Below are 20,735 nucleotides of genomic sequence, written 5' to 3'. Positions count from 1 at the left end.
TGTATCTATACTGTTACAAATGGGAGAAACAAAACATCAGCGTAGCATTTATTTTCAAACACGGGACGTGTTACGCAAATCTCAATCAAATTGAGCCGTTGGATTGAAGGTTAAAAAAAAGTAATTTTAATAAAAATACAACTTCCATTCACGTGTATCTTTTAGGTTTTACTTTGTTATTTTCATATTTAACATTTCACTTTCAAAATGAATCATTATACTATTTTAATGAGCACAATATTAGCATGAAATAGAACAGTGATTTTTTGTTTTTTTTTCTAATATTTCTATATTATATTTTCACAAAATAATAATTTTAATTTTGTGCCTTGTTGGTAATAAAAAGAATTCAAAAGGAAAGTGGGTCGCTAATGGGAGCCTCATCAGGAGCCACTACTTCCCTAATCGGGATCAACGGCTACCCCAATTGCACACCCCTTCCACCCCCCACCCAAAAAAAAAATTCTGCTTTGCCCTATCTTTTGTGTATATATATATATATATATATCTTTGAGGCCTAATCAATGTTAGCCAAGTAGCACCGGCAAGTACCACATGCGCAATCCCATTAAAATTAAAGGAAAATGAGACATCGCACTATAATAGTGAATTGTTATGATAAAAAAAAAAAGTTCATGATAAAATTGTAATAAAGTGCAAGGTTTGAATCAATGTTATCAGAATCGAACCGGACATCGAACCGGCCAAACTATGGGTTCATGGGTTCAACCGGAGGTTCGATGAGTCGGACCGCATGTTTAATTATAAAGTAAATATATATTTATTATTTTAAAAAATAATAGAAAATACCTCTGAGATCTGTGCTCAGGAAGGTTCTAGTTCTTCTATTTTCTAATCTTAAATCTAATGAAAGCATGGCTACGAATCTGCGATGATTCCCCAAAGTCAAATGGGCATCCTTCCCCTTTGCTCTTTCCTCTCCTTCTTCTTGTTGCTCATCCAATAACAACTCTCTTCAATTTCACCGTTAGCAGAAATCCCTCTCAACTGGATGCTTCCTTCCCAAACCAAATATGGTCTTCCCCCAACAAAACCTTCTTCATCGGCTTACTCCCCGCTCCTTCTTCCTCCTCCTCCTTCGTTGCCGCCATCACCTACTTCGATCGCTCCGTCCTCGTCTTGTCAACCCCCTCCTCCGTTGACCGCTCCTGCTCCCTCCGTCTCCTCCCCACCGGCAACCTCGTCCTTTCCCACGGCGACGGCTCCACCGTCTGGTCCTCCAACACTTCCTCTAAGGGTGTTTCTTCCTCCTTCCTTGACGACTCCGGCAAGCTCATCCTCCGAAATGCCACCGGCATCACTCTCTGGTCCTCCTTCGACCACCCCATCGATTCATTCACTTTCACCTTTTCAGCCTTCAGTTCGAAGTTCAGAAAATCCGATTGAAGACTAGGGATTTCAATTTCACTTTCAGGAAATCCGATTCCCTTCAAAAAGTTGTGAACCCATGCAACCGACGGGTTCGAATGGGTTCCATGGGTTTGCTAAAAAATCGGCCATGTTTTTTGGTTCACTGGTCTGTTTATGCATTTTCGGTTGTTAAACTAACCGGACCGGATATAGGTCCGGTTTCTGATTCCACTAGTCGAACCGTCCGGTTCGATTTGGTTCTGATAACACTGATTTGGATTTGATAATTTATTTATCTATTATTTATTTATTTATTTGGAGTTTTGATTTTGATTTGCAGGGCTGTTCTAATTCGGGAGTGGACTGAGGTTTAGGTGGAGGACGATCGAGTTGACCTTCTGTTTAATGTTTTTTTTTTCAAATTTAAAAGGTATAAAATTATTATATTATATATTGAATTTGTCGATTTGATTTGGTTTAATATCAAAACAGATTCTATTCATTCTCAGACACAATCTAGTATCATCAAAAAGATGCGTGATCGAAAATATTAATCATAATATTATAAGTACGGAATCTTCATATTCTAAAAATATGGAGAAATGTATTGTATTAAAATCTGACTGCCAAAACAAATTCCAAACAGCTACCGTAGAATCACTACTATATAAATTAATATATTTGGGTTATCACCACTATTATCATATGATAGAATATTTTGCACGATTCAGAAAATATATTAGAATATGACAGTGCAGATATCTATGATAATTAAATACATGCGCAAGTGTATAATAAATATGAAACAGTCGTATATATGACCATCTCAGCACGTGCAATTTAGTTAGTTTACATTATGAGCTGAATTCTTAAATGCAACAACCTGACGATAATTATACTAAATATTGTGATAGTTTATCCCAAATTGAAACAAAGAATTTTGGTTTGAATTAAGAGTTATTAGACCCTAAAATCGCAAACTTTCATATATTTTTTTCAAATCTATCAATTCTTTTTTATTTTTTTTTACTTGTAAAATCATAAACTTTAACTCCGTTACCACATTTACTTGTGGATGGTTTTTGCTGACTTGGACAATAACAGCACTGACATGTCGAATGGAATTTGTTGTGGGTTTTTTTTTTGTCTCCATAAAGTTTTCCTATGTCTACCATCTTTTTCCTTAAAATCACAAACATTTTTCTCCTTTAATTATTGTCAAAAACATTTATTCCTTTTTCCAGCTGTATTTAATAGTTAGTCACACTTGACATTAAAAATTGATTTAAGTCAGTTTATCAATATTCAATACTTGAATGATTTAATTTTAAATTTGTTTTGTATCTTATGATAGTGACATCACTAGATACTATCGGTCATGCATCGAATTCAGGCCGTGACATTTAGCCATGCAATTATAAGTACAAAGAGTGTCCGATTTCAACAATTACTCGATGAGAAATTATGAACAACCTAGTTTCGAAAAATTATATTCTATCTCATAGTCTTGTACCTAAACAGTTTTCAATCACTGGTTGAAGCCTAATACTCCAACTACCGTTAGAATTTTTCCTTATTCCCGCTTCCTACTTAGACCAAAAAATAAAGTGGGATGGAATTTGCTTTGTTTCGTATCGGGCAGGTCAATCTAATCCAATAGTGAGAAGTCCCTTTGGTAACCTAATTACCGGTAAAATTTCTTCGTTCCTGCTCCATACATAAATAAAAGAGGAAATTCAAGTAAATGAGATGGAGCTTGCTTTACTTAGTAGCAAGCAGGTCAGTCTAATCTAATGGCAGGAAGTGGTTCTGGTACCTTACCTATCATAGAATTTTTTCCTTATTCCCACTTTTACTTTTTTAAAAAAGTAGGATGGAGCCTACAGTAGGGGGCAGGTCAATCTAATTCAAGGGTTAAAAGTAGCATTGATACCCTAACTACAGGTAGAATATCCAAGTTCTTGCTTCCTATATAAAAAAAAAAATCAAGTGGGATAAAATCGTTCTTGCTTAGTAGGAATAGGTCGTTCTAATGTAACAATGTGAAGTAGCTCTGGTCAACTAGCCCATTCTATCATTGTATTCTCTTTTTCATTTTTCATTTGGCAGTTGAGGACCGTCGAGTTCGATATTATATAAGCCTATTTAAAATTTCACATCACTCAACTACTAAATATCTACAAAATCAATTTAAGTATATATATTTTTTAATTTCTTGTAAGACTAATTAATAGCTACACTTATAAGCAAATATGCCTAGGAATTAAAAATAATATACCTAGGAATTAAAAATACTCTCAATATTAAAAGGGATAAATATTTTTGAAATAAGGAAAAATTGTGATTATATGGAAAAAAAAAATGGGTAGATATGAAAAATGATAAATTGCACTGGTGGTCCAAAATGTTTTACAAATGTTTCATTATGGTCCAAAAAGTTTTTTTCGCTACATGATAGTACAAAAAGTTTCAAAGTTGTTTCATGATGGTACAAACCGTCAACTCGAGCTTGACGCCGTCGATCTGACGCTGACGTGGCTACTACGTGTCACATTCTTGTTGACGTGGCCGAAAAATCTTAAATAATTCTAAAAATTTTAAATTTTAAAAACTTTTAAAAATAATTTTAAACTTTTAATTTAAAATTAAAATTAAAAAAAAATAATTTTTATTATTTTAAATTAAAAATAATTTTAATATTAAATATCAAATTTTTTATACAATTATTTTTAAAAATAAAAAATATTTTTAAAAATTTAAAAATTTTAATTTTTTAAATAATAATTTTCAAAATTTTAAAATAAATTTTTTTATTTTTTTTCTAATTTTTGTATTTTTTAAAAGAATTTTAAAAATTTTAAAATTTTCAAAATAATTTTAAAATTTTCAAAATTTTAAAATATTTTTTTATTTTTTTCAAAATTTTTACTCTTTTTTTTATTTTTAAATTATTATTTTTTATTTTTTTGGACTTTTTAAAATTTTATTTTCTTTTAAATGACGTGGTGCACTATGATTGGTTTCACGTAATAAAAGTGACACATAAGACGCGCCACGTCAGTAAAATGTTAACAACGTTAGAGCCAATTAACGGTTTGTACCATCATGAAATAACTTTAAAATATTTTGTACCATCATGTAGCGAAAAGAACTTTTTGGACCATAATGAAACATTTGTAAAACATTTTGGACCACCAATGCAATTTATCCTATGAAAAAAATTTAAAATTTGTGTTATATGAAGACAACATTGCCACATCAGATTCCTTTTACATGTCAATGTTATTGCTCAAGTTAGCACCGTTATCTTCTACGTCAGCAAAAACCATTAATATTGGAAGGTGTGACAATAGAGTAAAAAATTTTATTTTACAGGTAAAAAAAAATGATAGATCTGGAAAATTTTGAAATTTTGTGATTTTATGAGTTAATAACCCTTGAAATAACATATTATTTAAAGAAAAAGTTAAGACCCGCCCCACTATGAAAAATTATTAGCTAATTATCAATGTGGCATACTGTAATAGGCGATCGTGCATACAATGCGGTTAATGATTACTTCCCTAACGCGAGACTTTCCCTAGCCAAAAGGAAAGATGGGTCGATGACTTTTAACAGGGAAAGGAAGACCTTCATTCATTACATTAGCTTTCTTATTGTTCTTTTTGTTATTCTTCTTCTTCTTCCCTCAGCCCCTCCATCAAAGAAAACTCAGATGTCAGTAATGCCAATACTCTCCCCGCTGTCCATTTCCTTCTTCTGTATTTGTTAATTAGAAGAGCACAAGCACAGCAATTCCGACTTCATCACTCGTAGCACACGGGAAACAATTGGAACAAGGTATTCCACTTCCTCTTGATTCTTGTTTGTTGATGATAGTAGGCAGAAACATGTTGAGGCCGGACGCATGACTAATGTTTTAGTCTCTCCTGAAGCAGCCATGAACATAATCAATCTAGGCTTCCATTCTTTAGCTAATGGAATTGTTACTTGAACTTGTTACCGAGCAGAATTTCTATCTGTTTTAGGTGCGTAGCAGATCCCATAGAAAATCAATGGAGGTACATGATTGACAGTGGATTCCATCAGTGGATTATATTCATTTTGATACTTATTTTCGTGGACAGTGAACTTGGCAGCAGATTTCGCTTGAAGCTAAGGCATCAAGGTCGGTTTCTCCCACTTTGAGTTTATTCATCCCAGCCAGAGGGCATGGCAGAACCAATACTCCGATACATTGCTGAAAGACTAGTGGACAAGTTAGCTTCCTTTGTTGGGGATGAACTTTCCTTGGTTTGGGAGGTGAAAGATGAGCTCCTTAAACTGCAAAAAACTCTTGCAGCCATCTCAGCAGTCATTGCGGATGCCGAGCAGCGACAATCCCAAGAACAAAGCCTCCGTGTTTGGCTAGAGGACCTCAAAGGCGTGTTATATGACTTTGAGAATGCTCTGGATGAATTCGAATGCCAAGCATTGCGGAAGCAGGTCATTAAGCAGGGAAACTTGCGTGGAAAGTTAAGCCACTTCTTTTCCAGCTCCAATCCGCTTGCGTTCCGTCTAAAGATGGGCCACAGGATAAAGGACATCAATAAGAGATTGGATGATATTACGGCTGTGAAGAACGCGTTTAATCTTAATCAGCAACCCAACCCTGGTGGCAGTTCTCGTACCATATCGAGGGAGACCCATTCCCACGTGCATTTGCCGGAAGTTGTGGGAAGAGACATCGATCGGGATGCGATTGTTGAGTGCTTAATGGGCCCAAACATGATCAAATAATTAATTTCTTGAAATCATTAAATTTGATCAAATAATTCAAAATTCAATTATGAGAAAGTAGAGTTTTTTTTTTTTAAGTTAGATTAGCCAGAGTACATAAAGAGGACGTGTCTTACAGGGAGAACATCATTACGTGATGTCATTCTCTTATTGAACGATCGAGTTTAAGTTTCAATCGTCAAACTTATAAAACTCGTACCTCAATCTACAATCCTTGATATGAACTTGAGCGCCTACGGTTTTTTTAGGACAGTCATCTTCTGATAACTGCCAGCGAGCTTCATCTAGGCACCATAGGCAAGCCTCCTTCGAAAGTTCTCCATTGCATGCTGCATGCCCGTAGACGATATGGTCAGATGATGGGGAAATCTCATAACAATTGAAGCCTTTATCCCGGGTACTTTTTACTAATTGCTGAATGACATAGTCCCGATTCTTACCCCACTGCTCATCTGAAAATTCTTGGCCATTGCAGGTTTTTGACAGCAGTGTAAGATCCGGTATACCTGCAGAATATCTCGCAATTGCAATGTTAAAGACAAAAAATAGGCCGGTTATGATTGTCACAGTTCTTACGAGAGCATCCATGGTAAGCCTTCTTCTTCCTCTCTCCCGTACCTTTAACCTCGTTGAGCTAGAAATCAAAGCTAAGTATATACTGCATATACGAGGGGGCCACTTTGATTTGATCTAATTTTTCTAGGGCTTTGCTTCAGTTTTTGTTTGTTTCATTTTAAAGCATTACCATTGGCTTTTATGGCAAGTGTTCGGCAGGAAAAAAAACACATTTATGGCAATTGGTCTAACTGCAAATCATAACAATGCGCTTTTCCAGCTCTTTTTCAACACGTTGGAGCAGTAAGAACCAACCAATGAGTAACCAATTATGAAACCGATTATAGAGCACGATGGTGTGCAAGGATCATATGTATACAGATCTTGTGCATCTGATTTTGTGGACTGATACATATCCTGCAGCTAGCTTATTCTAAAATCCATAAACTGGACAAGAACAGCCGTCGAGCGTTATTCCTCATCATGGAAGAGTATGTTACCTTCCACGGACTTTGTGATGGAAAAATCTATTACAACGCGATCAGGGGTGCCAAATTTGTTTTTTTGTTGAGAGTCCCTGAACTTCTGCCTCGTAGCCTGTGTCGACAGGAAATGGAATTGTTTCTCAGAACTTCTTGACTTACAGCCTTCATGATTGGTTTCTGAAGCTTCAAGTAGAGAACTATAAGGCCAGAAAATAGATCAATGAATATGCATTGGTGGGTAATGCAGCTTGAACTGGTACAGGACAGATAGTCTTCTCAAACCCTTCCATGTTGAAGTGTCTCTATAGGAAAGCACATCCCACTCCCTCCACAATAAAACTTTGAAGGAGCAGCCAGTGAACAAACCATAGATTTCCGACATGTCCATGCCATATCTTTTGATCAATAGAATTAGGATAACAGCGAACTCCCAGTGATATGTGCAACAGCTCTAACCTTTTTCGGAGAAGCCAATAGAAGAGGAGGAGACCCATTCTCGTTGCTCTTGTGCTTAATCAGCTTCAACAAAGACTTCCCCGATGACTTGATGGCTTTGACAGGTCGAGTTCTCAGAATATTTCACAGACTTTTCGAGCATATATAAGACTTCACCATTTGACAGATTCCCGCTTGAACCCGGAAATATTCTTTCATTGCTTGTTGGTTGGTACGGGAGTTGTTATGTCGTTCTTGACTATCCATTTCTGCTTACTAATCAATTCTTTGCGAGGCGATCTGCTTTAAATGGGCCAGCATGATTTTCCATGGAAATCTCAATGCAGTCTCTAGCTGCCCTTGCTGTTGATACCTTCCATAGCCTTATACGTGCATAATGGGACTTCCAGACCTCTCTCAATGTGAGAGCAATGGACTATGATGGACATGCCATGCTCCATTATTCATGGCTTCAACTGAAGGCAGATCCATTAAAATCAGTACCAAGAGCGAAAATCATCAAGATTGAGACAAAAGCCCAGAAATTATTATCTGTATAGGAAACTATCGTACAACTGAAAGCACCAAGAAGGTCCAAACCAACACAAACAAGGATTTACAAAATATATACGACAACAAAAAAGAAGAAACGATCTATGGAATGATAAAGAGACAACCAAATTCTGAAACAGATGCACATCCCAAACACTAAGAACTCTGTCTTCGAGAGACCTACTGTTTACTTACTTCTAGAGAAACCAAGAAACCCAAAATGATCCATTGGTCAGTGTGTTAAATATCAAAATGGAAGGTTGCAACGGCCTTTCTTGCAGAGCATAAAATCAGAGTTGCTTGGCAGATTTGAGTCTCGCACCCTTGAGCATGCTATCAATGAGGAATACTGTAAATCACAGTATCAAGTTTTATTTTATGTTCCTCCTTTAGTCGAAGCAGTGCAATTGCTGGTCGAGATTAGTGGTCTTACACAGACCATTGAAGAGGATTGCATAAGTTTGAAGGTTTGGATAATGACCGATTGAATGCATCTCATGGAGAAGCTTTACAGCAGCTCAATGTGCCCGATGTGACAGAACCCGACCATAAGACCGTTGTGATTAACTACATCTGGAGTCGAAACTTTCTATTGCTTCTCTCGGAATAGACACGCTGCCTCATCCATTCTTTTGACCCTGCAGTATCCATCGGTTAATACGTTATAATTGAAGATATTGGCCGGCAATCCCATTCAGCCATAAGATCAAATAAATTAATTGCATCATATAAACAACGCTGAAGGCAGTACCCTTCCATCAATGAGCTGTACATGAATATGTCAGGGTCCACACCGCTTTGAATCATAGCATGAAAGATGTGCTCCGCTTTAGAAATCTTCTCATCCTTACAAAATGCATCCACTAGAGGGTTACATATTTGAACGTCTGGCAGGATATTCCTCAACCTCAACAATACCACAACCTCAACCTCAACCTCTCCCCATCAGGCCGAGGTGCAAGGAGCATTAATCATGGAGTTACAAGTCACAACATCTGCCTGGATGCTCTCGACCATCATCTGATGAAACCAAAGGTTAGCTTCCCTCCACCGATCCAGATGGCATAGCATAAACCATGAATTATCGAGTTGGAAAAATTAAATTATGTTCAACTCCTATGCTGACCATCTTGATTAGCGGAAGCATAGCCTCTTTCCAACGTCCTGCTCAGCATAAACCATAGATCACGGAGTTTGCTATGAACAGATCAGGTGCGAACTTGACGAGTTTCCCCAGAACAGAGGATGCGAGCTCCGCCATTTTCAATTGGGAGAGACAATTCATCCATATATTAAAGAAACAATCATCAGACGTAATTCCAAATGAAGTGTTCAATCTATTAATAAGCCTGACAGCAGTAGAGAAGTGCTTCACCTTAACGATGACTCCCAAGGGCTGGCTAAATTCGATGACAAAAGACAAAGGGCGAAACTCAATCATTCTGTCGAAACAAAATAAAGCATTATCGAGGCTTATCAGATCGCCTTTTCTGCAACTGCTGCTCGCGCTCCTCAAGAACAACAACGGATCATCATCATATGGATTCTCCGGCCCAACAGCAATCCCGCGGAAATTCCAGCAGAGAAACCGACGGAGAAAGTGCAGCACTTGCACTTCTCATAGCCATCATCAGTTGTTTTCCATTGAAAAACAAGGGAAGAGGGAAGGGGGCCCCAACCCGGATGGGGGCTCTCCCTCTCCCTCACAGGCTATGATGCCATTGCTGCTCTTCAGCTCAGCTCGGAGGCATCTCCCATGCTCTTCACACCCTCTCGATCGCCACCGGCAACCTCCGACTGAAGCTCCCAGCCATCGCAAGTCCCTTACCATAAGACACACACTCACTTTCCTCTCATCTCCTAGTCCCATCTTAATCGATTACCGTCCATCTCTTGTCATTATTCTTGTCGAAATGATGTTGCTTTTTGCATAATTTTCTCGTTTCCGGCCTCCTTCTGCTTCTTTTTACAGAGCCAGCTATCCCCACCCCACTTTCAATTTCTGAGCGGATGCATATACGTGAACGCTAACCGTGCTGATGTAATTTGGTTGATTTGTGTGTGATATATATAGCTTATGCTAGTTAGTTATATGAATTTTGCTTTGTTCTGGTTTTGTTTTGTTAAGGTTCTGCTAGTTAGTTATATGAATCCTCCTTCCACGATTCGGCTACAGCTCCGTTGCTGATGTGCTTAGGAGGGAGACAAGAGACAAAAATATGGGGGCAAATTTGAAAAATAAGAAATATTAGCGTCTTCTTAAAAAAATGAATGGGACCATAAATCCAAGTGTCGTTTTATTGGAGCTTAAAAATCGTTGGGCCATGTCGGCAGCCGTTATTTGCCACGTCAAAAACCACGACGGAATTGGAGACGGATGATATATTTGGTCTAACATGGATAACGTGCTGCTAGATTTGGAAAATTTGAGAGTGTATGTTAGATTTGGGAATTAAGTGAAAGTTCATGATTTTTGACGTGATTAACCCTTTGTTTCTTATCTCGTATGCTTGCTTTGCTCTTTAGCCGTGATGTGCGCCCTGAGTGTTATTGCTGAAAGAAAAACTTCTAAAATATAATCACCGAAATATAATTGTTGTTGAATGTTTGGTTTGCGAGTGTTGTTGCTGAAAGAAAAAGTTCTAAAATATAATTACTGAAAAATAATTGTGGTTAATTGTTATTAATTAATTATCAATTAATATAAATACAGATGATTTTATTGTTTATTTTGTTGAGGTTTCTATCATGTATATATGAATTACTTGGGCAGTAAAATTTAGTCGGGGTAAAAGGAAAAGTATCATTGTAAAATCAAGGGCAAAATATGAAAATTCCGGAAGCAAAGTAAAATTTTGTAATTCTTTTCCGATTTCAAGGAGGCAATCCCCTGCCCAACAAAATTTCGTTGTTGAATCACATGTTCCGCAGTACTTTGCATCAATTTTTTGTAAATGACATCCAAAATGAGATCATCGTGGTTACAGACAAAGCAAAAGAGAAAAAAAAAATGTGTGCGGGATACGGAAAACTAGCACAATCAACATGTTCCCCTTGGCAAAAAAAAAATATGTCCCCCTTTTGTGTGAACATTGCAGGAAATCATTAAAATAGAGAAACATTGTAGTCAGTTAATTAATAGAAAGAACACTAAGAATTTAACGTGAAAACCTCCTTGGCGTGAGGAACAAAACCACGGCTTGAGAGCACCCACAAATCATCCGCTATGAACCAATAATGGGAATACACAATGGAGTTCTTCTCTAGCTAGCACTGGCTAGAAGCATAAGACAACCAACCAACTAATCAAGAAACAAGCTTCATGGCAATCCAATTAATCAACAAAGACTAACACTTGAGTTGAAGGATATCACCAAAACAGAGGAAACAAATCAAGGCTCAGCCATAAGCCTCAAAACGCAGGCTGCAATACTCCGGCACCGTTCTCCACCGTTGAAATTAAAGAACAATGAGTCTAAAACCTTCCCTCGAATTCTAAGCTCGATCCAATGGTGAACAAGTTTAGACCTTCTTCTATTCGGAAGCTGTAGATGCATATCTGAACTGAAATAACTCCTACATTCTTCGTCGTAATTTGTTGATCTCTCCGTTTCTTCTGCAGCATGAACCCCAGGCTACAGGCATCTCCCCCAACAACCTCTAACTCCTCTTATATGGTGGGTGCTCTCCATATAAATTCATGGGCTTTAAACCCAGCCGATATCATTCATGTAGTCTTTAATCCAAATTGCCTTTGACCTCTCTCTCCATCAGAGAGAAACTGGCCTAATAATTCTCCCCTTCTCGACTATGTGGAGGGATTCATCGTAATCCTTGTAATATGACGAGAAGCAACATTCATCGATCCTCAGCATCGGCACTTCTTGTTCTCCCTCTTCAACTGTCTGCAAAATCTCTTGGTATGCAACATCATCAGTCTACTTACATCAACTTCCATTTGTTCAGCACAAAGAAAACACCCAAGCAACCAAACCAGGTTCTGACACCACTTTGTTATGTGGGATAGAGAAAAGTAATACAATTAACATATCCCCTTTCCTATGAACTTAGCAAGGAATAGTTAAAGTAGGAAAACTTTGTAGCAGTAAAATAACCAAAAGAATATTAAAATTTAACGTGGAAACCTCCTCGGTATAAGGAGTAAAACCACGCTAGGAGCACGGATAAAATCATCCACTATCAACCAATAATGGGAATGTATAAGAGAGTTCTTCTCTAACACACACCGACTAGAGGTATAAAAACAATCAATCAAGTCAACTGAACATCAAGAAACTAGCTTCTTAGCAATCCCAACTAATCAACAAAGACTAGTACTTGAGTTGAAAGATATCACCAAAACAGAGGAACCAAATTGGGGACTTAGCCACGAGACTCAGAACGCAGGCTGCAAGAATCCGATATCGATCTCCACCGTTCAGATTGAAGAATGACGAGTCCGAAATTTTCCCTCAAATTTTGAGCTCGATCCAATGATGAAAAAATTTTGAACTTCATCTTTTTGGAAGATGCACATGAAAATCTAAATTGAAATAACTCCTCCATTTTCGCCGTTATTCATCGATCTCTCTGTTTCTTCTGCAGCACGAACCCTAGGCTACAGGCAAATAAGTTATAGAAGAAAACTAAAAGTTCGACCAGTAACCACTTAACCTACCGCATGCAGTATGTGTATTTGCATGTACTTTTCCTGACTATCCTTCCAATTCAGACTGTGCGCCTTCATCCAATAAAGGACGTCATGCCGAGCAAAGGTGGTGCATTTTTACATGATTAGCCTTTATTTTTATCATTATGTCCAGATGATTCTTAATTTGCATATTCAATAATACTATTATCGAAGGAATATAGTAAATATGCTAGAGTTATTTGTTAATACTATTATTGCATTATTGCACTATTTTGTACTTTTGATGATGTAATAATTATAATTTAAAATTCATATATATGATTTTCAATTTTTAATTACATACTAAATAATCGATCATCAATGCTTAGTTATTTCAATAACTCTAGCCTATACGGGTGATTTCGTCTAGTTATTATGAGTTAAAGGATGAATTATCATGATCTTAAATGATATATAATATAGAGTGTTTAATTTGTATCCGACAATTAAAACTTCATTATCTGCACCAGAAAATAATTTTCTTTTTTGTATTTTGTATTTTTATTTTTATTTTTATTTTTCTGAGATTTTCTTTATTTTTCTATTTTTTTATTTTTTATTAATTTATTAATGATGTGACGTGCTATGAGTGGTACCACGTGACAAACGTGATAAGTGGGACATGCCACATCAGTAAAAGTTGACGGTTTCAACCCGAAATTAGCAGTTTGTCCAAAATTGAAACAAAATGAAAACCTTTTATACAGCATTGTGATTTTTTTTTAGTTTTGACCAAATAGTTACTTTTCCAATAGATTTTGTACCAACGGCGTAATTTTCCCTAATAAATATAGACTAGAGGTGATTCCGCACGGTGCCGCAAGTTGGATATTTTTCTTTAATTTTTTGGTTCATCATAGTGATTTGTGTAATAATCAATATAATGTATAATTGAAACTAATAATAAAACTACTTATTTGTAAAAATTACAAACTCTCCATTAATAGTAAATAATCTAATTTATTTAAAAGATGGTACTAATTAATATTTCATACAGTATAAAGCGAACATTACTCATCGTTATATAAGAGTTTATAATGAGGGATAAATATTATTATGGGCAATGTTCAATAAAAAATTTTAAGTTGATAGATGGTGGAGTTCATTCCTCATATATGTTCATGTTTTCTTCTTAATTTTGAAATGTGAATGTTAGCTTAACTCACTGTATATAATTGATGTTATCATATATGTTATCATTTTTTTTAATTTCATTTAGTGCATTAATGTGTTAAATGGATTGATTCTTGAATAATATTAAGTGAATGAAGACATGATGGATTTTAAGAAAATGAAAATGTTTGCATTTTATAAATTTATGAAAATAAATTAATAACGAAATTAATTTTCATTTTTAGGTCATCTCATGTGAATAAAGAGAGATAAGTATTTACTTGAAATTTTAAAAAAAAAATGTGTTTAATTAGTATAATTTCTTAAGAAAGATACCATATAGACGAAGGAAGTCATTGTCTGTGAATAAAAATTATATAGGATCTAACACTTTAGAAAAAGGTAAAATAAATGAAGAGAATAGAATAAAATGTATTGCGTCAAATTTATAGTGATTGGAAAAATGAAAAAAAATTATACATCATATGCGCGAAAAATGTGATATTATATTTTTTAAGGAATAATTGGTTCAACCATAATGATCGTGTCATTTGACCCAGCCGATCAATTGGACTGCTACCTTGTCACGCTAGGTTTATGAAATAATGGACAAAAGAATGAAATTAATAAAAGGGAGATGAAAAAGGTTCGATACTCACAAATTAAAATTTGGAAAAAGAAATTACATATATTGTAATTTGTATATCTAGTACTTCGAATACAAAATTTCTTCTAATTTTTCTAATAAAAGTTGGGGTAAGGGTATTTTCTTGGATACTATAACGATCGCGTCATTTGGCATGATGAGTCAATCGGATTACACGGTACCTTATTCGTGTCAATTTGAAAATACTTAAGGGGTGTAATGCATCGACCTAACGATCGGATCGTTTGGCATAACACGTCGACCGAATTAAGGAAACACTAAAAGAGCGTAATGCGTCAACTTAACGGTTGGATCGTTTGGCGTAACGCGTAGACATGGAATCTTATTGAGGTCGAATTTGAAAACGCAAAGGGCATAACACGTCAACCTAATTATCAGATCATTTGGCATAACGGATCAATTGAATTACGTAAAACTTTATTCGTGTCGGATTTAGAAATACTAAAAGGGCGTAACGTGTCGACCTAACAATTGAATCGTTTAGCAACGTGTCAATTGGATTACGTGGTACCTGCAACGTATCAATCGGATAATGTGATATCAGATTACGTGATATCTATAATAACTCATTAAATTAAAACTTTTAAAAATTAAAAAAAACTCAAAAAATTTGAAATAATTTTATTCAGAAACAGAACGTAAATTTTTTTAGAAACAGAACGTTTTGACACTAGACGGACCTATTGACACTAGACGGACCTACCTTGATCCTGCTTTTGTGTGTGTATACATACATATATATATATATATATGCAATGTAATATGTCTGGCTTTTCATGCAGTTCCTAGATATTATATCAAATGGAAAAAATGAAATTAATTACTGTGTTTTTTCAAATTCTGTTTGTTTTCTTAATGTTATATAACATTTAATTAATTACATACGTATTAGAGTCTAATTTAACCACTAGGAATTTTTACATGTCAATTTTTCTTGATCAAATCCAAGATACCCAATTACCATTTGCACAATGCGCGGTTTCCCTCCAGTATTACATGATATTATTTCACCTCAATAATTGAACAGAATCCGCTCACCACGTCATAAAGAAGTCTAGACAATCATTTCATAGAACGAATGTCAAAAGGACCTGCAAGCAGGCTATTCATTCCACAGCTTCGAATCTAAAATATTTAGTCATCTTTTTCGCGCCTGACAAGCTTGAAAAGCCGGACGAACAGCAATAGAAGCCACTGCCATACAAGGACTACCCAGTTAGCTCTCTGCTGTTGTTTCAGTTCAGGCCTCGGCCCGAAAATCCCCTTGTAGATCTCCTTCTGCTTCTGATACAGAGCCTTGTCTTGTTCGGCGAGCAGCCGAAGCTCCCTCGCGATGGCCTTGTCTTCAGGGGCATGTTTCCGGGCCTTGAGAAAGTCCTCTCGAGCGGCATCAGTCTGCCCAAGTTCGGCCCGAGCTTTTCCTCTCCTGAACAAAGCCTTCACATTGTTCTCGTCCTCTGCTAAGACCTGCAAAGCCAAGTTAGTCACAGACGAACTTCAACACATCAAAGAGTTGTTGCTAGTAATCACATATATAGCTAACTTACTGGGGCATGATTAGCAACTCACTGTGCTAATGCAAATCCATATTATAGAACGTAATTCTAATGGAATCATTATGAAAGACGAAATATCTACAATGATAGATAGAAGAAAACTACGAATAAGAATTCTAAAACTAGATATAATAGGAAAAGAAGATAAATGAACCAAGAAGCCTTGGTAACTACTTCAAAGATTGAAGAGAAGCGTCCTCCAATTTAGTCGCAAAAAGAGAAAAATAACAACCTACGAGAAGCGCATAGTAATTGAAATCAAGGACCGCAATAATAACAAACTAATTTTCTTCATTAACAATCTCAAGATTCCATCTATTATAGACTTGTAGGTCTTCCTGGCCAACATAAACGCTCTGATTGTTCCATTAATTAGATATTCAGCAAATAGATTGGGAAAATTCTTCATGCCAACTCTGACTATGCATGCCAATGACAAAGACCAACAAAGATAGAACAAAATCAAGATCAGCGCAACATGCTCGCATCAACTAATAGAAAGAGCAGTGCAAGTCGGAGGAGATTCCACCTCTAGGCAGGCATTTTCAAGACAGATCCAAAGGTCTTCCAGGCCTCTCCAAAGGATCCTAGAGACTGTTGGTTGACTTCTACAACTAGACTATCTTGGGACAGCTTGCCTCTATATAGACTCTTTTAGCGACTCATTCTCTTTGAATTCGTTAATCTCTGCATGTTGAGCTGATTTTCTATTGTCTCGACATATATTAGCGGCTCAACAATATGCAAATCTCCAGGGATGTCTCGAAGAATCTTCTTGAATTTTTGTAGTAGAATATCTTGAGCAGCTCTCGTGAATGATGTGGAAAAGCCACTTAAACAATGCATCAATACAGCAAAACCTAGCCACGTCACCGAATGCGTGATGCAACCCAGTTGTGTGCTTAGCTTGTTGATAAAACAATATATCGACTTGAATCATCAAGGTGCATAGAGGCCAAAAACCACATGAAACTGAAAAATGTGGATTTTCAGTTGCCTTTGGCAAACTTCTAGAAAATAATTAAAATTAGAATTTGTGCGCCTAAGTTGGCCAGAAACCTTAGGGGTTCCCATTGTGGATGAAATCGAAGACTAATAAAATATGCAAGATTAGTGCGATGTAATGATATAAGGAAGATGTGGAGCCTACCTTTCTTTTTCCTCCCAATATAAAGCTATGGAGTTCTTAGCTGCAATTGCAGACAAGCTGATTTAAGCTCTTTTTTTTTTTTTTTGGGGGGGGGGGGGGGGGGGGGGGGAGCAAGTGTGATACTGTATTTATTCATTCAAACCATGTACAAGAGTGCAGGATTACATAGGTTCCCTTAACTGGAAAGTTGTGATAAGGGGGCATCCTTCTGCCTTGTGTGCAAAATTTGGCAAGAATGCAACTATGTGTCTCATAAGCTCTATAGACTGCCTTACTAATTTATAGTCCTATTCTTCTTGTGATCTAAGCTTGTTATAGTTCTATTTTTCTTGTTTGACAATTTGAATCCATAGATGTTACTCCCTGACTTTGGAAAGTGGTCTACGTGACTGCTTTATTAATGTTCTTCTTCATACAGGTAGAGATCCGAAAGAATGTCTACTTACAAGACCACAATGCCCTATAGCTTCCTCGTAACGCTTGAGCTTTATGAGACAAGCGGCCATGTTGAGGTGGCAAGGATTCTTAACAGCTAATGCCATGTCCCTGTACTTCCCAAACAACTGGAACATAAAATCATCCCCCATGTATGCTATAGCCTGAGGTAAACACACAAGAAAGCCCGTAAGAGCAATTTAACAAATCCAGCATATGCCCCCGATATAAATTATTCCTAGAGTAGAATGAATGGAAAGAAACTCGAGGAATCTTAGTCTTTGACCATTTCATACTGTTGCATAGCTTCCTCAAGTTTCTCCTCCTTGAAAAGAACATTCCCATCCATCTTTCTTCTATCTGCAGCTCCAATTCTTTCCTCCACTGTCATGTCACCGCGAGCTTTCCCCTTTATATTATGACCAATAACAAGATATCATTGTAAGTCCCGTATTAGGTAACTGTTTGTGAAATTCAGTAAGTAAAATGTCACCCTAAAGAAGCTTACTTCTTTGGTCTCATCAAAACCAATAAGCTCAACTTCATATAACAAATCTGCCATGGGTGGAACATTCGGAAAAGAGAAGTTTCCCTCTTTCCCATAACACAATTCCCAACCCACATGTAATAGAGCACGTTCACCTGACTTCATGCTATATATGCCAATAGCCAAGCCTTCCATCTCTTTCTTCTCTGTCACAAAAGTTTGTTATCAGTAATATTCCACTAAAAAAGAAAAAGAAAGGGCAGTTTTAGGATCAAAAAGTTCAATATGAGAAATTGGATATGGAATACAAATATTCCCATTCAGCTCAAATGATTGCCTTAGAAGCGACTAAAACAACCGAAATAATGATAATTACTAACTCTAAAGCGAAAACTCATAGCATAATTCAAGAGGGTCATAACATTTAATAGGTTGGCTCCAAGAGATATATAACTTCTTTCCGAACAGTACATGGCTAATGTTGTAAAAACTTCAATACGGGCATTTCATTCAAGCAATCTGCCTATCATAATATATAGAAACAGAAGAACATTCGCTCAATATGGTTACAATGAAGATTAAAGGAGTTTTAAGGAATCATCATCAAAAGCAAACAATACCTTTTCCTAAGACCAACTCCACTGGCTGCTGTTCATGCCATGTGTCTTCAAACTTGTGCTGGGCGCTTTCTGTCCATCCCCTATAATGCACTGTATGACGAAAGAGTCTCAGATACTGTCCTCTCAATAAGATTTACAAGATACACAGCTAAAGTGTATGTATCCACCTACTGGAAAATACACTACCTAAAGTAGGCAATCAACTAAAATTTTCTAATCTTCATGTTTCTCAGCAAAACGTCAATTCCATTTGCACTATATCTCATAAAGCATGAAACAAAATTCTATCCAAAATAACGAGTTAAAGCTGGGCTAAACAAGATAAACTCAAGTAGACAAGATAACATATGCTTCATTGACAAAATAACTAAGGAAAATGGTAATCTCGCACATACCAAAGCATGTTGCATATTTGGACGGTTTCTGCCCATGACCTTCCTTGATAATCTGCTTAGTGACTTTCTCATGGAGGACCTCCACTTCAGAATCAACTTTCGGAGGACCAACCGAATCCTGAGGAGGCTCTCCACGCACAATCGAGCTGGCTTCCGTAGCTACCTCATTTTCATCGCTCTGGCCTGTAAAAAGCAATCCCCTGAGCACTCAAACAGGCCTGAAAGATTGCTACAGCAAGCATCTCCCCGTAAAACACAGTTCATCACATCCTAAATTTTCTCAAATTCAAGATTTAGAGCCATCCCGATTAAACATGACATCTTTCTCATAGCCACGGTAGATGTTATCATTCAAAGCTGGAAAATTGCGGATATTCGACAAACCCCATGGAAATCATTGGAAAAATGAGGAAGACTAATGAGAAGATATCATGATACAGCTTAATTGATGGCACTACTGGCGTGAAGAAGCCAACGATCAATAAGAAAGGCTAAGAAGACAATGATGTTCCATAACATGTAAGTTAAAATGTAGGGAGACAACGTTTTGAACAAAAGACAATACCTAGCGGTTGACTCCGCTGCTCCTCGGCAACCTCCATGGAAGAGGATGGGGACAAAGTGGAGGGCAAGGGGAGGCCGTTGACCACACAGAGCGACCCGGAAGTTCCTCAGAAAGTCGTCAACTCCTGCTCGGACGATCATGGGGGTAGCATTGGCAAATCATTCCAACTCGGTCAGTAAGACCGGAGAATCAACCCAGCGCAGAAAAATCAAGAAAAATTACAAAACCCTGGATTGGAAATCGTTTACCTCCTTCACTTGAGATGGGCAATAGCAAATGGGGGTAAGTAGTTGGTTCTGCGGATCGGAGATGGCGGAGAGTTAGAAGAGGCGGAAGCAGCAGAGGCTGAGATCAGCAGCCGGCGAGCCACAGCGAATAGAAGTGACATCCAACAGTAGCAGAGAAACTTCTGGACATGATAATGAAGCTGGGAGAAGAAAGCGAAATAATTGGCTGGAGCGTGCGGTTTCGGGTACTTTTTTTACCATATTCGAACATTATTTTGTAAGGGTAAGTTCTGAGATTTTAGAATCGGATACTACCCTATTGGAATTTGGAACTGGAACTTAGCCGGAATCTAATGATACAATAAGTTTCGAGTACCCTATTAGAAGCTGTAATTTTTTTTTCTCGCACAATAAATAAAATAAATAACTAAAATCGAAAAGATCTCATTCATAATCACATAAAATAAATAAAGATATAGATTAATCTGAACACATCCATCCACAGAATTAAAAGATTAGGTAACTCTCCTTAAGATTATATAATAGATAAAACAAATACGCAATTAAAAAGATTATGTAGCTCTTCTTAGTAAGAAAAGCAAATAAGCTCTCATTAGGATTCTGTAACTACAACATCGTACATAGAGAATTAT

At 36.8% G+C, this 20,735-nt stretch overlaps 3 protein-coding genes across 4 annotated transcripts; 2 read left to right on the top strand and 1 right to left on the bottom strand.

Moving 5' to 3' along the window:
• Window positions 1-835: 835 nt before the first annotated feature.
• On the top strand, window positions 836-1,886 carry LOC116213948 (G-type lectin S-receptor-like serine/threonine-protein kinase At1g34300). Its single transcript, XM_031549113.1, has 2 exons — window positions 836-1,328; window positions 1,712-1,886. Exons 1-2 carry the CDS (start codon window positions 868-870, stop codon window positions 1,743-1,745), a joined length of 495 nt encoding a protein of 164 aa, XP_031404973.1. The 5' UTR covers window positions 836-867; the 3' UTR covers window positions 1,746-1,886.
• A 3,077-nt stretch (window positions 1,887-4,963) lies between these two features.
• On the top strand, window positions 4,964-6,316 carry LOC116212945 (disease resistance protein RGA2-like). Of its 2 annotated transcripts, none has more exons than XM_031547708.1 (2): window positions 4,964-5,211; window positions 5,400-6,316. In XM_031547708.1, exon 2 carries the CDS (start codon window positions 5,584-5,586, stop codon window positions 6,148-6,150), a length of 567 nt encoding a protein of 188 aa, XP_031403568.1. In that variant the 5' UTR covers window positions 4,964-5,211; window positions 5,400-5,583; the 3' UTR covers window positions 6,151-6,316. The 2 variants fall into 2 exon arrangements, with proteins under 2 accessions (XP_031403568.1, XP_031403567.1); XM_031547707.1 differs by having other exon boundaries at window positions 4,965-5,211; window positions 5,499-6,316.
• A 9,265-nt stretch (window positions 6,317-15,581) lies between these two features.
• On the bottom strand, window positions 15,582-20,295 carry LOC116214761 (peptidyl-prolyl cis-trans isomerase FKBP42). The gene is made up of 8 exons (XM_031550215.1): window positions 20,104-20,295; window positions 19,856-19,979; window positions 19,291-19,473; window positions 18,896-18,985; window positions 18,297-18,481; window positions 18,075-18,197; window positions 17,800-17,952; window positions 15,582-16,114 (listed from the first exon to the last, which is right to left on the bottom strand). Exons 2-8 carry the CDS (start codon window positions 19,890-19,892, stop codon window positions 15,782-15,784), a joined length of 1,104 nt encoding a protein of 367 aa, XP_031406075.1. The 5' UTR covers window positions 19,893-19,979; window positions 20,104-20,295; the 3' UTR covers window positions 15,582-15,781.
• Between the last annotated feature and the right edge of the window lie 440 nt (window positions 20,296-20,735).

The sequence above is a fragment of the Punica granatum genome, chromosome 7, assembly GCF_007655135.1.
Source record: "Punica granatum isolate Tunisia-2019 chromosome 7, ASM765513v2, whole genome shotgun sequence".
NCBI classification, from domain to species: domain Eukaryota; kingdom Viridiplantae; phylum Streptophyta; class Magnoliopsida; order Myrtales; family Lythraceae; genus Punica; species Punica granatum.
Note: the sequence above shows the minus strand (reverse complement) of the source record. Positions and strands in the feature narration are given on the sequence as shown.

Coding starts and splice junctions, on each gene's coding strand:
- LOC116213948 (XM_031549113.1), top strand. CDS start 868: ATGAAAGCATGGCTACGAATCTGCGATGATTCCCCAAAGTCAAATGGG. Junction 1,329..1,711: donor GCCACCGGCATCACTCTCTG/GTCCTCCTTCGA, acceptor TTTGATTTGCAG/GGCTGTTCTAATTCGGGAGT.
- LOC116212945 (XM_031547708.1), top strand. CDS start 5,584: ATGGCAGAACCAATACTCCGATACATTGCTGAAAGACTAGTGGACAAG.
- LOC116214761 (XM_031550215.1), bottom strand. CDS start 19,892: ATGGAGGTTGCCGAGGAGCAGCGGAGTCAACCGCTAG. Junction 18,986..19,290: donor CAAATATGCAACATGCTTTG/GTATGTGCGAGA, acceptor TTCGTCATACAG/TGCATTATAGGGGATGGACA. Junction 16,115..17,799: donor CTATAGGGCATTGTGGTCTT/GTAAGTAGACAT, acceptor TTGGCTTTGCAG/GTCTTAGCAGAGGACGAGAA.